The 15,331-nt window shown below is 40.9% G+C and overlaps 1 protein-coding gene across 1 annotated transcript in view; it reads right to left on the reverse strand.

The window, feature by feature from the left end:
- The window catches only part of LOC139712527 (sterol regulatory element-binding protein 1-like), a 43,514-nt gene continuing 28,183 nt past the window's right edge, over positions 1–15,331 (reverse strand). The window contains exons 3-17 of the mRNA XM_071624340.1: positions 11,337–11,633; positions 10,817–11,014; positions 10,094–10,369; positions 9,534–9,666; positions 9,035–9,376; positions 7,821–8,014; positions 7,009–7,276; positions 6,547–6,713; positions 5,751–5,910; positions 5,223–5,340; positions 4,221–4,336; positions 3,936–4,068; positions 3,347–3,512; positions 1,035–1,317; positions 1–553 (exon numbers count right to left, since the gene is read on the reverse strand). Coding sequence (XP_071480441.1) covers positions 306–553; positions 1,035–1,317; positions 3,347–3,512; positions 3,936–4,068; positions 4,221–4,336; positions 5,223–5,340; positions 5,751–5,910; positions 6,547–6,713; positions 7,009–7,276; positions 7,821–8,014; positions 9,035–9,376; positions 9,534–9,666; positions 10,094–10,369; positions 10,817–11,014; positions 11,337–11,633 — 3,099 coding nt within the window. The 3' untranslated portion in view covers positions 1–305. The remainder of the gene's footprint in view (positions 554–1,034; positions 1,318–3,346; positions 3,513–3,935; positions 4,069–4,220; positions 4,337–5,222; positions 5,341–5,750; positions 5,911–6,546; positions 6,714–7,008; positions 7,277–7,820; positions 8,015–9,034; positions 9,377–9,533; positions 9,667–10,093; positions 10,370–10,816; positions 11,015–11,336; positions 11,634–15,331) is intronic.

Raw genomic sequence — 15,331 nt, forward strand, 5'->3', positions numbered from 1 at the left:
CAAAGCATGTTATTACATTCATGTCTACATCTGGTTACTTGTTCATTATGTGCATAATACATACACTTCACCAGTATACAAACTCAACGTTTTTAAGCACATCTTGGATTTTGTCACAAAAATAGTTGCAACCATTTTATTTCACACTAACCACGTGTAGTAAGACAAAAAAAAAAAAAAAAAAATGGACAACAACCAAAACCTGAAACACTTGCAACTGATCTACTAAGCTGATAATGCAAAACTGCATTCACTGTACGTTGCTATCATTCCTCAAGGTTTCTATTATGAACTGAGATCCTAGTCTAGCAGCAGGCTGTGGTCACTGTCGCATTGGTTGTTGGAGGTGATCCTGCCTTCTGCAGTGACTGCAGCATCTGCTGGCAGCTCTGCATGCCACGCTTGTCACCAACCTTCTCCAGGGAGCGCACCGCGTCGTTCAGGAGGTTCTTACGCTCTACCTGGTCAGCTGGCATGGCGGAGTAGAGGTAACAGCTCTTAACCAGCAGTGACTGGGCGCGGTCCCGCTCAGTCGTGGGAGCCTCCTCACGCTCTGCATGACAAATAATATAAATCCAATGACAACTATGAATGGAATGTGAACGGTTCGGTTGAACAGTACAGGAAATTTTTAATGAAGAGCACTCAACCATCAAAGAAATGTCCCCAGGCTCTAACCATGACAGCAATTACTCCTCTGAGAGTAAGAGTGAATAACGTTTTTCATGCACTTTAAGTCAATCATAATATCAATCCATTTGGGCAAATTCCATGTTTATTAGGAAGCTCGATCAGGCTCAAGGTAGTATCAAATGTCAACAGGAAGCAAGACTGGAGATTAACCACATGCATTTTAAATGTAAAGTTCTCACATCTGACTTTACAGTACAGAATAGTAGATACATGCCTCGTGTGTCATTGCTTGTATTTGTGGCATACATACTCAAGTCTATCATATGCAACTTGCTTCAGCAAAACCAACACCTAATTACTACAATTTGACACCATTTAAGCATGACATGTACAATACTCACCTCTCTGCTTGGGATCTGTGACCCTTTTCCTCAGGTTTCGGTCAAGGAGAACCTGAGTGCGGACAGGGTTGGCACCTGCCATCAGGCGTGCTACCGCTTCGTAGAGAGTGACCTTCGAGCTGACATGTGGGAAGTTGCTGGCCAGCTTGCGAAGGGAGTTCAGATCCTGCTGGAAGGCAGAGAGCTCTGCCTTGGGGGAGAGAGTGGAGCTGGAACCCTGGCGTCGCTGCCAGATGGTGGACCGTGTCGAGAGGAGCCAGTCAACCACTAGCAGTTGGACCAACTGAGGAAATAAGATAACACAATAGTTGTTAATCATAGCTACATGTACTCGTCTGTTAGCTAATCACCAAAGCTGATGAGTAATACGGAGCAACTAACCGAAGCATGACAAGCCCCAAAATACACATGCATACAAACAGCAATCCTCACTTTAAATAGTATGCAGCAATGTCCACACACTAATGCTGCTGCAAAGAATTGTCATGCCTACATTGTGCAAGTCTGCTCTTGAAGGGTATTTCCTCTACATACACCTTCCTCATACTCCCCCCTCCCACCGCCCCCACCCCCCATTCTTACAAATGACACCTTTAACCCTAACTAGGCCGGGCTTTTTTGGGTGTTCTGTGGCCGGGGAGGGGTTGAAATTTGGCACATGCATTACCTGTGGCGTAATCTACCAAACTATACAAAAAGAAATGGAAATTTTCGTCATAATAATTAATTATGCTAATATATGCATAAAATCATACATTTTGCTCTAAATCAGAATTTAAAGCTCCTAGAATCCTAATTTTTGGTGAAAACATTCTTTGTAGCATTCCGAACAATGTACTTCAAAAAAATTCGGTATTCAAATCAATTTCTTATGTATTTTACTGTTTTATGAATTTCTTATGTATTTCTGTGTTTTTTCGACCTTTTGTTTTATCAATTTTTTTCCGCAAAATTTAAGACAGAAACTATTTCAAGCATAATTATGCTAAAATTAATTAGTGTCAGCCTATGAAAGTGAAAATAATCATATCTTCATGAATAAGAAGAGAAAACTCCATTTGCATAGACTTATACACAAAATCACGTTTTTGAGCCATTTTCGGTCTGACAGGCATGTATAAAACGTCATGCAGCATCGTAACGGTATGCTCGATTTTCGCTAAAATGGTGTCAAAAGATGCGCGAGACTTGAAAGTAAAAAGTTAGTGAACGGCGTGGTCAAAAAAGTTCATGCGGCGGAGTAGTCGCGAAAAATGTCGAGGGGGGGTTGATTCAACCCCCCCCCCCCCCCCCCCCCCCCCCCCCGCCTTTTTAGGGTTAAAGGGATGGTACAGTATTGGTGGAGATGAGAATTGGGCTTTTAACTTTTTGCAAGATACCAAGAAAACACTTATAATATAGTACAGAGCATACAATTTTAAGAGGAATTCAAAGTTTATTTGATGAAAATCGAGTTTGGAATGACTGAAACATCCACACACAAAGTAAAACAAAGCGATCGTAATAAAGTGTGGGTCCCACACTTTATTAGAATCGCTCTTTTTTGGATATCTCAGCCATTTCAAAACCAACTTTCATCAAATAAACGTTGAATTCCTCATAGAATTACATGTTCTTTCATATTTCATAAGAGGTTCCTCATTATCTCACAAAAAAATGTTAGAAACCTGAAATTAGTTCTCAACCAAAACTGTACGATCCCTAGTCTTATGGCATGCCATTCTAACTATATTAAAAGGAAGACTGCTTTCACAGTCCGGGTCTCCTTCAAGTTTAATCTGTAGTAAAAGCTGACCTGAGAGACAAGCTACAAGATATAGATCTCCAGTCGACTGTTGCTATCTTCCTTCAGTTGCAGCTCCTGCCTCTGTGTTGCACTGCAGATGCACTGCATTAGCAGTACGTGCATGCAATGCAACTACAATGCACCACAGCGACAAGTAGTTTGGACAGTCTGATGCGCTGACCCTCTGTGGCTGTTTCATGACTGGCTTCCTCCAGTGTCCACACCAGTTTCCTCCAGTGTCCACATCAATTTCTTTCAGTGATCCACCCAACTACCCTCAATCATAAATCAAACCACTGGTAGAAACAATCTGTGATGCTTGACTTACTAAACAACTCTACAATTTTTCCATTTATTTCATTGCATTTGGATACTCTAAACTCCTGGTGTACTTCTAAAAATCAAACTCCCCAACTCATGCATCAATTTTCATGAAGTTTTTTTTTCCCCCTTGTCTAATTCATCTTAAATATTTGATGATGTTTCCTACAAAGGTGCAAAGGGTGGGGCAACTGCAAGGACTTACCATGATGGATTCCTGGCTCTCTCCTGGATGGCAACTGTCCATGCTGCGAACCAGGTTGTCACTAGCAAGGTCCAACATCCTTGGGCACTCTTCGGGCACTCTGTTTGGTGCGGCAGCCAGGAGAGCACGGCGAGCCTTGTAGGCTTGGAGGGCAGCCAGGGGGAAGCTGTGGAATGAGTGGAAAACAAATTAAGAGATTGATAAATACTTAGGTCTGCTATGCTCACGATATTCAAGGCTATCAAATATCCCTCTCTTGCTTTCTCTGTCATATATATATATACATATATATAGCTTATAACAACAAAAAAAATGAACACCACTATCTTTCCAGCATGGACTGAAACTTTTGTTTGAATATTATTCACAAACACTGCCTTTTTACACCTGCTGAGCAAACGTAATCTCCAAGAAGAAATTTACACAAGACTGTCATGAAACTACAGTCTCGGGTACTGACAATTAACTTAACATACATACTGAATGGAGAGTGGGTTGGGGAGAGGAAAATGGGGAGTGAAAATAATCCTGTAATAGTCATCATGCTTGTCTCTCCAACAGAAACATTTGTCATTCACAGCTATCTTACCCCTCATGCTCAAGCTCTGGTGGGGGAGAGTCTACACAGGCAAAGTAGTCTTCCGCCTTCTCCTCCTCCCCGATCTGCCAATAAGCCGCCACAAAGAGGAGGTTGATCCACCAGCGGGCAAGAGGGTCATGATCTGAAAACAAAGAGAACAAAGATATTATTCTTCAATCAACCATATACTACCCAAGAGTCATCCTCGAAGGTACATGCACCACTTTCCAGTCAATTCACTTAAAATCCATGCAATGGTTTCAGCAAATAGCAGCTCACATCAAAGATGCTTACCATTTCTTGCTTGCAGGTTTGAGCTCATATCGATGTTCGGCTGGTGGTAGTTGGTAGCTTCCTCAAGAGAGATGTTCAGGCAGTTCAGCAACATGAGGAAGTCATGGTTCTTGCCACTGTTGAGAAAAATTGAAGCATAAAGAGTGACTCCAAGCTGAGTGAGGAATGAGGATAGGGATTTGCATTGCCCTGACTAAGCAGAGAATTTTCAATTTGACTTTGTTCATTATTACCACATTGAGAACTTGCATTACCTGTGGTCCATTTACTATGTTGTTTTACCCTGTTCACTTCCTTTACAGGCTAACTACATTTTCTCCTTCCTTTCTTTATTTCTTTCTTAATTTCACATAAGAACCTGATTTTCTGTTTCAAGCTTACAAACAAGATAATCAGTCAGGGTAACATTTTTTCAACTATATCCTATTGATCATGAGAGCATACATATGAACTGTGCAAGGCAGGAGAGAAACAATGTTATGAAACAATATGACATAATTGCCAGGATTGTCAACTTGCCCATTCATCCTCCGTACTGTATCAGGTGTAAGTTTAAAAAAAATATAACAAAATATAAAAAAACTTCAGGCAAGATTAAGTTCCTGTCAAAGCAAATCTTCTCGTACATCAGTAAGGCTCGCTGCACCTATGACCATAAGAATTCTTGAAGACAAGAGTTTCTCCTCTCTCTCCAAAGAATTGTCATCTGTGATTGCTTTCTCGCTCATAATGAGTTCATGTAACTCCTTCGAGACAAATCACGAAGTAATTTCACGAAGATTTTCCTGATATAGGACAGAAAGACAATTTTTCTGCGCAAAAAATCCTCGTGTATCACACGAATCCCAATGCGCTGAACATAGTGATGTCTGCACATGTGCATAAGCGGAATCTCACATGAATTCACGAAGCGAGAATTACGAAATAAAATATACATAACAAAAGTAGAAGCAGTCAGCTCAATATTTTCAGGTTACTAGGAGACAGGAAGATTGTATATACCTCTTTCTCTTCTTCTGAGCATCATCTCCATCCTCCGGGCTCTGTGTTAGGATCCCCTTCAGAATGCTGTGAATCATTTTCTCTCTCAGATGCTGGGCTACAATTACCAGGGGGTTTCCTGTACCAACACAGAGAACAAATCACATAATTAACTGTCACCACTGCTTCCATACACACAGAAGTACACATCAGAGATTCTTATATCACACAAGAGGAGGGTTGTTGCAAAATCATTCGAATAATAATTGCTGCCATCATACATAATTAGGTGGGCATCACCATAAAATATGACACCAAACTTCTGCATCTACTTCTTACTTAGATTGTGATATGTTTTGTATGTTTCAATTCCTGGACAAGCATAATTCTATCACTTCCAGACACACAGTTTCATAGCCTAATGTTGCACCTTTACCAATTCCGGCAGAACTAAAAATCAGTGAAGTTTTGGAAGCTTAACCTGAAACATGCAATAATTCAGAGAGACACAGATAAGAGTCAAGTAAGAGAAACATCTCTTTGACTTACGTTTCTCAGACACAGATGTGAAGAAACTCGGACCCTGCCAAGATGTAGGAACTGTTGTGTCAAGCTTGAAGTGCTGGCTGAAGGCAGGCAAGGTCCAGCTAAGAACGGCTGGGCTTGGGCCCTTTGTCAGCAAGCGGCGAACCCTGTAGAATGCCGGTGACTGCACACAGAGAGGAGAGAAGTTTAAATTTTGTTTTCTTATTTTTCTAAGATTTCATAAGGCACTTGAATTGTGAGTCTTTGGGTAGGTATAAAACTCTGGACACATATTACTGCTACCTTCAGACAACTTAATAAGGAGCAAACAATACTAATCTCCAACTCTGATCACTCTGCAACACAAGGCGCACTGTGTTTATCATCATAGCATGTTCTATTTATAAGGGGCAAAAATTGGTGTTGGCCACAGCCAACCACAAAAGGAGCAGTGGATAATTTCCTCATCAGATTTAGAGATTACCACTATAACTACTAAAGTTGCCAGCTACAGATTAATAAGAAACCAGATTTCTACAAATTGTTACATAGTCATAAAATATAGTTACCAATATCTACTATTAGTTTTTTCTTTTCTTTTCTGTTTTTTGAGGTGTAGACAATCAACAATTTTTAGAATACTTCAGTATTACTGTTTAGCATCAAACAGTTCATCATATGCATTAAGATGAAAGAGATACAACACACCATGCGAGAGACAGTCCAACCAACATAGGACCTACAGCCAGCCGTGGTCTCACACACAAAGATATTCCATGCACTGAAAAGGCTATATGGCATATACACATAGTGAACTTACAGCTAGCCACTGCAAACTCTTAGGGCAGCGTGTCCTGATGAGGACCCCGACAGTGGCATAGATCTCGGCCAGCTTGGTATGGGTCATGGCTTCCCTCGCCCTCTCTCCGTGGTTGATACTACAAAGTCCCATGTAGAATGCCCTCGGCACTCCAAGAGAGAAGTTTCCTGAGAAAGGGGACAACGTTTGAAAGGGAATTACAAGGAATGCTATCAGAACTGAAATTGATGAAGTCAAGCTAAATGGCATCACAGTTGAACATAAACCTGACACAGAAACTACTGAGGCAAAGTGACATCATATCTAGTCGCTTTATGATCCCATTGTTTTGGTTTGTTTCATTTTGCGTGTGTGTTTTTTTAAAGGGTGTGTGTGTGGCGGGGGGGGGGGGGGGGGGGGGGGGCCTTAATGAAGATGACCAATTAGAATGTTTAAAGGACTTTAGGGGTAGGCAGTACTCACCAGTCAGGAAAAGCTGAAGGATCTTGTGGTATGTGAGAGCAATGTCCTTTGCCAGAGTCTCTGGAGTAGGGGGCTTTCCATTCCCATCTCTGCTCTTTGAGGAGGAAGATCGCATCCCAATACCACGCCCCTTGAAGAGGATGTTGAGTGGTAGGCAGAGAAGGTTCCAGATGAAGGAGGCATAGTACTCCAAGCTGGTGAGGGGATGGTTGCGTCCCAACACACCAAAGCAGTGGAAGAGCTGGTTGAGAGCTTGGGCTATGTTTCCCTATTGAGAGGAAGGTCAACAGTGAAATTACACATGATGCATAGCCATAGGCAGCTCAAAAGAACCATCTGTATCTTTTTAGACCAAAATAACTCAATTCAAATTATACAATGTCCTCTCACAATTTTACATCCAAGTCAGGGCAAGGCTTTTCTTTTTAATTCTCATTCTGTAGTTCTCGTTCATTCTGTTGCTTAGTTGTGGCTGCACCAGCAAACAGAGAGTGTACCTCATTTTCCATTGTACAGGGGAATCCTATTATAACGAGGTTGTCAGGTCTGCCTAATTTACCTAATTACTGTAAAACAAGGTATATTTGAATAATGGCATGATTTTTTTTTTTTTTGCATTTTTTCCAGAGGCTAACATATATTCCCAGAGGTTAACATATATTCCCAGAGGCTAACATATATTCCCAGAGGCTAACACATAAAGGTTAGCTGGGACCTGACAATCTACTCCTTAAAGTATACTTTCATAGAATTCCACCTTGCTATAATGAGACTTCCCTGTATAACCTAAATACTGGCTATTCACAACTTACTCTTGAGATCTCAAGATCCGCCTGAGTTCTGAAGCGGAAGTAAGCTGTGCCGTCAATGGAAAGACTCTTGGAGGTCTTGTCACCATAGAGCATTGTGATGAGGACGGTTGCCACGACAGCGCCATTGACCAGCCAGATTAGCAGCGTGGGTATCAGCTGCCAGAAGAAAAATGCTGAGGCATCTTCTGATCCAACTGGAGTGTGACAGAGCAAATCATTGAAAAACATTCATTTATTCATTTTATCCGTCTACCGACCACTCTCAAATTTCACCTCTACTGCACATTAAAGGGTGAGTACAGTTCTGGTTGAGGTGAGGATTTAGCTTGTAACGTTTTGCAATATATTCAGAAACCACTCTATGAGACATCAAAGAGCATGCAATTCTAAGGGGTATCATAAGTTTATTTGATGAAAATCGGTTTTGAAATGGCCGAGATATCCAAAAAGAATGTGAAACAAAGAGATCCTAATAAAAGGTGTGGCCTGTCACCTTTTATCATCATCAATATTTTGGATATCTCAGCCATTTGAAAACCAATTTTCATCAAATAAACGCCGAATCCTTCTTAAAATTACACGCTCTTTCATATTTCATAAGAGGTTTCTCATTATCTCACTTAGGAATGTTAAACACATGAATCCCCACCACAACCAGTACTGTACAGTCCCTTTAATGGCTTGGAGCAGTTTGCTCCAGAGGAGTTTTTCTACTTGGTTGATGTATATATTCACAGAGAAGCAGAAGAATGTTTTTTAAAAGTAATGGAAAACAATGCATATTTGCTTCTCCCATTCCTTACTTGATATTTGGGAACAGCTTCAGGTCTCTTGGAGAAACTAGGACCCTTGAACCACAGCCCTGTTCCTACACAATACTTGTTTAAATACTGCTGCTGCTTATGCTGTCAAATCATGAACTACATTAAAAGCTTTACAGGTATTTCCCATTAATGAAAACAGTAATGATTAATGACCCCTCAGCTTTTTACAAATGCATATACATCTGCTTGTACAGCAGGTACACTAACTGCCAAGAAAGGGGACAAATATCCTTTTTCATTTCAATTACTCACTTTCAAAAACTTACTCAGTCTTTTCAGAGTACCCTCTCACTCTAGCAAATAGCTTTAGAATAAAGATTACACGATGTCAATGTGTGACTTTTACAATCACTGTTAACAACTTACAAGAATATTGACAAATCCTCTTACCATCCATGAGCTTTCTGCCACCACCATTCATCCCACCAGAGTGGCCACTCCCGCTGGAGGAGCTACCAAAGACGTAACTCTCGAACCCCTTGTTGATGAGGAATCCGAACGGGTTGAAGGCCAGTATGGAGAACATGAAGACGCACAGCACCAGGCGGGTTCGGTCCAACAAACCTGTGGGGCCTAGTGTGTGCGCTGGGCTGGGCGGGGACATGTCCATCTCCTTGGGGGAGGGCAAGGACTCAGGGTAAGGTGAATCAGGGTCGCTGCAAGACTGGCTGCTATGGTCCGGAGAGTCGGTGAAGGATGATGGAGGTGTAAGTGGGTCTTTGACATCTGGAACTGTTGGGGATCAATAAGGTAAATTGTCAACTTGGGAAGCTCTCACTTTACCAGGCATTATATGAAAGGGGTGAGTGATATGTATTCAGTGCAACTTTCCATTCACATATAGAAGCAGAAACAACTGTGCAAAGTGTTGATGAGAAAGACTCCTTACCAGCAGTTGTCGTCCCTTTCAACTTGTCAAGTTCCATCTTCAGGTTGAAGTTCTCCTGCTTCAAAGTGTGCACCATCTTCCTCAGTCCCACCAGATGATCAATTGCCTTTTGCAATGTGTGAGACTTTGACACCTTCAACAGTGGAAAAAAAATAAAAATACAAAATTGGACATATGCTCCATTGTAAAACCATGATTACATTCTACATGCAGCACAAACCTGAATTTAAATACAAAACTGATTATTCTAGGCATTTATCAACTGATTCTATTTTCTATGCACATCTGTAGATACATATCCAGCTTTTCTCAACAGTCAACAAAGACAGTATTTTTTTTTAAATGCAAAATGTGGTTATGCCTCTACAAAATTCTAGACCTGAAATCCATTATGAATCTGCATTATGACTGTGCTCCTAAAAAGAATAACTTCAAACCACATTGAGCATACTTCAAAATTTTCAAGTTTAAATATATGGTGGCTGACTTTTAATCTATTGAAAAAATAATGAATGATATCAATTTGCTTTTCTTTTGGTGACAAGAAGCAGCATTACTACCTTTTTGTTCTCCTTGAACAGCATGACTTTGAGGTCCTCTATCCTGCCATTGATGCTACGACGGTACCGCTGCTCAATAGCATTGTGGGCCTTGCGTTTCTCTGGCTTCTTCACGATCTGGATGCCGTTTGAGGTTGGAGAAGAGGAGAGGGGTGCAATGGGGATCTTGGACATCGGGGAGGAGGTTGTTGTGGTCTCCGTTGCTGAACCCGTTGCTGTGACGCCAGTAGAACCAACGATGGCGACACTCCCATTCTGAGATGTCTGGATCACCAACTGGAGAGACATAAGTTGGGTGTATAAGCAACGAGAGTGGTGGCATTACATATCCTCACCATAGTTTCTACTTCTGTAAAACATAATTAATGGTTGCCTGAGAGTATTCATTTTTTCCTTTATACTGAGAACTGTAGAGTATAAACATAAGATTACTGATGTCTTGAAACTGGGATGCCCTTATTCGACAATTGGTTTTTATTGGAATAATATTTGACACACATTTTCAAATTGTAAATATACTTCGCAAAAGTTGTCTCTTTAACACCCTTTTGTCCTAGGAAATGTGTCAAAACAAAATCAGACGAGTGAAATTACACAAGTCAACAAACCAGTTTGGTTGTTTACAAACTGACATGCTCAATGCAAAGGACACCCTACCACCTCCCCCACACACACACCTTCATATTCTTGAACCACACTGATTCAAATCAATTCTTGCCTTACCTGTGGCACAGTCGTAACTACAGGCTTTGGCTGCTCCTGTTTGATCACCTGCATGCTGGGCATGGCTGAACTGGGAACTGTCACAGGGAACACCTTCTGCTGTACCGTAGTGGTCTGCTGCTGTTGCTGCTGCTGTTGCTGCAACTGGGCTGGCTTCTGTGGCTGCAACTGAGCCTGAGGTTGTTGCTGAATGGCAGCCTATAAAAAATTAGAAAATATCATGGTTATGACATGCTGGAAACATTGTTTTCAGAAACCTACGTATACCCCTCTTTCAGTCTACCTTGATGTCAAAATATGTTTTGACTGGCATCCAGGCATTAATGAAAACTAAAAGTTTGTAATATGACATATGGATCACAAATGCAAATATCAGCACATCACACATCACAGAAATCACTAAAGCTCCTAGGTGAAGTCTGATAGATGCAATGAATCACAGCAGACTTGCTTTATAATGGACTGCTGGATCAGATCAGTACTTGTAGGCAGCTGTATGATTTAATTTCAGGAGAATCACCTGCAGTGCAGGCACGAGCAGCTGTGCTTGTTGCTGTGCCTGTTGCTGTTGCTGTTGCTGCTGCTGTTGTTGCTGCATCTGAAGGATGACTGCAAGCTGTGCCAGGGTCTTGTTCTGTAGCTGCTTCTGCTGCTCCTTCTGAACCAGCTGCTGGATCACCTCACTGGCTGTGGTGGCTCTCATGGGGGCTGCAGTGCCCACCACCTGTGAAGTGGTGACAACTTGGGGTGCAGCGACAACCTGTGGTGTCGCTGCAACTTGCGTGGTCGCTGGTGCTGACACATTGCTGGATGTTATCTGTAAATAACATGTATCAATGAAATGGTAATATGAACTGTACATTGTTTTGTGCTTCCATCTCTTTCAACGATTTAGAAACATGGCAATTTGTAGAAAAGTGAACATACATTGTACATGTAGATGAATCTGGATTTTCTTTCCCTGGGTAACACAATATCATACACTGTTAATGGCTCCATCAAGAATGAGTTTCACCAAGCAAATATCTGTAGAAGAGTAAGTTCTACAAATTCCATAATTCATTATATTTTTAGGGGTGCGAATTGCAGTAAACATGAATCTAACAATAACATGCTCACCTGAGAAACACATACACAGCAAAAAAAATAAAATAAATAAAAACTAGAAATGTCGCTATGGCGACTGATGCCTCCGCCATAATGCATGATTCTCCCAATAGGCGTACAGTACAATGTCTTCACATGTGTGATCCATGACAGTTTCACATAACTGGCAAAATATTGATATGACAGGTTTGTCAGAAATGACTTGAATATTCACTTTCCTTGAACTGGGTTTGCTATAATTGTCGAAGAGTGCAGGTGCACATATTTGGGGAATTGAGAATTTTTACTTGAATTCTGACAGACCCTATAAGTTTATGCATTGAGTAATTTCCAAGGTATGAAGAAAGAGTTAATTACAGTCCAAAATATATTTTTTTTTTTTTTTTTTGGGGGGGGGGGACGCATGGAAACCTGGCCTTTGACCCTTAACCTCTGACCTTTGACATTCTGGCTGGAAATTTCCTGGAGAATCTCCATTAGGTAATGCATATATATTAAGTTTGAAAACTAATAATGCAAGCATTTCATATATTAGTGTATGAGGGAAACAGTAAAATATTGAGGAGTTGACCTTGACCTTTGACCCCATGACTATTGACCTACGACCCCTAAATTCCCTAGATAATCTCTGCCAGTCAGTATTAATGTGTATGTACCAAGTTCTATGAAGATACATTGAACCATTTGTGAGAAAAGTGATATTACAACATTTTCACCTAACCTTCGACCTTTTGACCTTTGACCTTATGACATGAAACTCTCTCTGGAGAGTCTATATGCAGTAGTACATGTCTGCACCAAGTTTCAAGAAAATACCTTAGGGCATTGCATAGATATTGGGGAAATAGCAACATTTTTAGCATTTGACCTTGACCTTTTGACCTTTGACCTCTTGCCAATGTCACTAAAATCTACTCAACTAATTGTCCCATCATACATCATCCTTGGACCAAGTTTGGTGAAAGCTGCTTCATCCAGTTTTGAGTTATCACGTAAAGAGATAAATTTCAGGATTTGACCTTGATCTGTGACCTTTGACCTCAGTCCGATTTCACTAAAAAACTAATCAAGTAATTGTCCCATCATACATCATCCTCCGACAAAGTTTGGTGAAATTTGCTCGATCCAGTCTTGAGTTATCGCGTAAACAGATACAATTTCATGATTTGACCTTGACCTTTGACCTTTGACCTTTGGCGGATTTCACCCAAAATCTAATCAACTAAATGCCCCATCATACTTTATACTTGGACCAAGTTTGGTAGAATTCAAGTCAATATTACTCAAGTTATCGCGTAAACGAAAGCGGACGGACGTACGGACGTACGGACGTACGGACGTACAGACGTACGGACGTACGGACGGACGGACAACCCGAAAACATAATGCCTCCGGCACCACTTCGTGGCGGAGGCATAAAAATAAATAGTGTGGAATACAAAATATAATCAGTCCCTGAGCAAGGAACAGGAGACCACTTTTCAAATATGGCAGGGATTAAAATACTTGGCTATCACAATAAATCACAATCTTGATACAGACATAGTGGTCATATTCAATATCACAGGAGTATTTCCAGACAATGGTGATAACAAGAGTGTATTGAACATTTTCCCATAATAGACTGACTGACAGAAGAGGAGATAAAAAATCTAGCAGCTTTATGTGTGTTTCTCCAAGTTTGGAAAGTTTGAAACTTTTTGAGACAGTTGGCCACAATGGGAAATATGAACAAAAGTACACATACATTGCATACTTTGCAATGTACAGTATGCTGGTATGTATCTACACTGTCTAATGTCATCTTCTGTGCGTTTTGCTATTTAATGTACATATGTGACCCGCTACAACAAAATGATCCTAAAGTCGGGCGAGGTCAATTATTTGAAAATTACATGACACAATTCCCTAATCTTTCTGCTTTAAATTGATATACTACACGTCTTATAAAAATAATCGGCTGCGGAGATATCGATGTTTAAATGAGAGCATGTCAAGACGTCTGGGAAATCACTGTTTCGAGAAAAGCGCCCTAAAAGTTCTCCTTGCGACGCAATCACAATCAAGAGACACGCAAGTCAGTATTCACCTCCGGACAATAGAAGTTAAGCCCTAGCAAGTCCCGAAATGCTCATTCAAACACAGCGTCGGCGGTCTCCTCACCGACCAATCAGTGACCAGGATGTCAGGAGAAGCGGCTGGGCATAGCGCAACCCGCCCGCACGCACCAGTCGACTGGGCAGTGTGCGAGCTTCACGCTTCGGTCAGCGGCAAGCAGCAAACTGACCAATGGGATCACTCTGGTCGTTGTTAGGGGTGGAGCCTATGTGTGGCGCTCAATCCAAATGTGCGAACCAGTTTCTGCTTCGTTGAAACGCCAAAAAAACATGGCCCAGAAAAACGCTATTTTTTGGTCTTTCCTCTCATCATTTTGCTTCAAAATTTCGACAGATGATAGAAGACATGTCAGAATCTAATAATAAGTCAAATTCAGAAAATCGTAAGTTTTGACCAATTTTGATGCTCTAACTTCAAACTCGATTTTCAAGGCTTCGAACGTGCGCGACTTTAGGACCATTTTGTTGTAGCGGGTCACATATGTTCATCAATATTATTCAGGGCTCCATGGAAGACGACTATTTATTGGTGAATGGGCTACCCTGACAAAAGATTAGAAATAAATAAATAAATAAATAAAATAAACGAAAACATGAATGAAGCAGAAGTGAAATTGCCTTTGCACTAAAGATGAAATGTGAATTTGTCATAGTGCAATGTGGTTGAAACAAATTTTAAAGCACACCGTCAACATTGGTCAGATGAAACTCTGCATCTTACCCCCCCCCCACCGAAAAAAATAAAATAATGAATCTGAATATAGGCCTAAATGTGCCTACAGTGTCTCAATCATAACAGCTTTTCTTAAATAATTCTGCTACGTACACATCATCAAACCCAAACAGTGTTTTTCACCTATACGTATGCATGCTGAAAATCGCCCCATTTCCAAATATAGTTCTAAGCTTTTTGTTACATCATCAACTTCCAGCTGAACAGTATCCATCGCCCCAGCAGAAACTAGAGTAGTGGACCCAGACCCAAATAGCGCTATAATGTGTAAATCCCATAGGGGTACCACAAACCGGGCCTATCCCGACATTTGGTCACTGTTGCAATCCTCAAAACTGACAAAGGAAATTAATTCTAGAATATTTAACACAGTCACAAGAGGAATCCTTACCATGCCAGGCCTCTTTTGATATCAAGATTTTGTATAAAGATACAAACGTGGGATGATGGTGGTGACCTAGCAACAGAACAACAGTTTAATGTTTTGTTATGAAAGTCATACTTTTTTTAAGAACAGCGCGACAAAGACGGTTTAAATTAGAATTATGAAGGCCATCA

The sequence above is a fragment of the Diadema antillarum genome, unplaced genomic scaffold (assembly GCF_040938485.1).
Source record: "Diadema antillarum isolate AM-2024a unplaced genomic scaffold, OU_Dant_1.0 seq00001815_RagTag, whole genome shotgun sequence".
Classification (NCBI taxonomy): Eukaryota; Metazoa; Echinodermata; class Echinoidea; order Diadematoida; family Diadematidae; genus Diadema; species Diadema antillarum.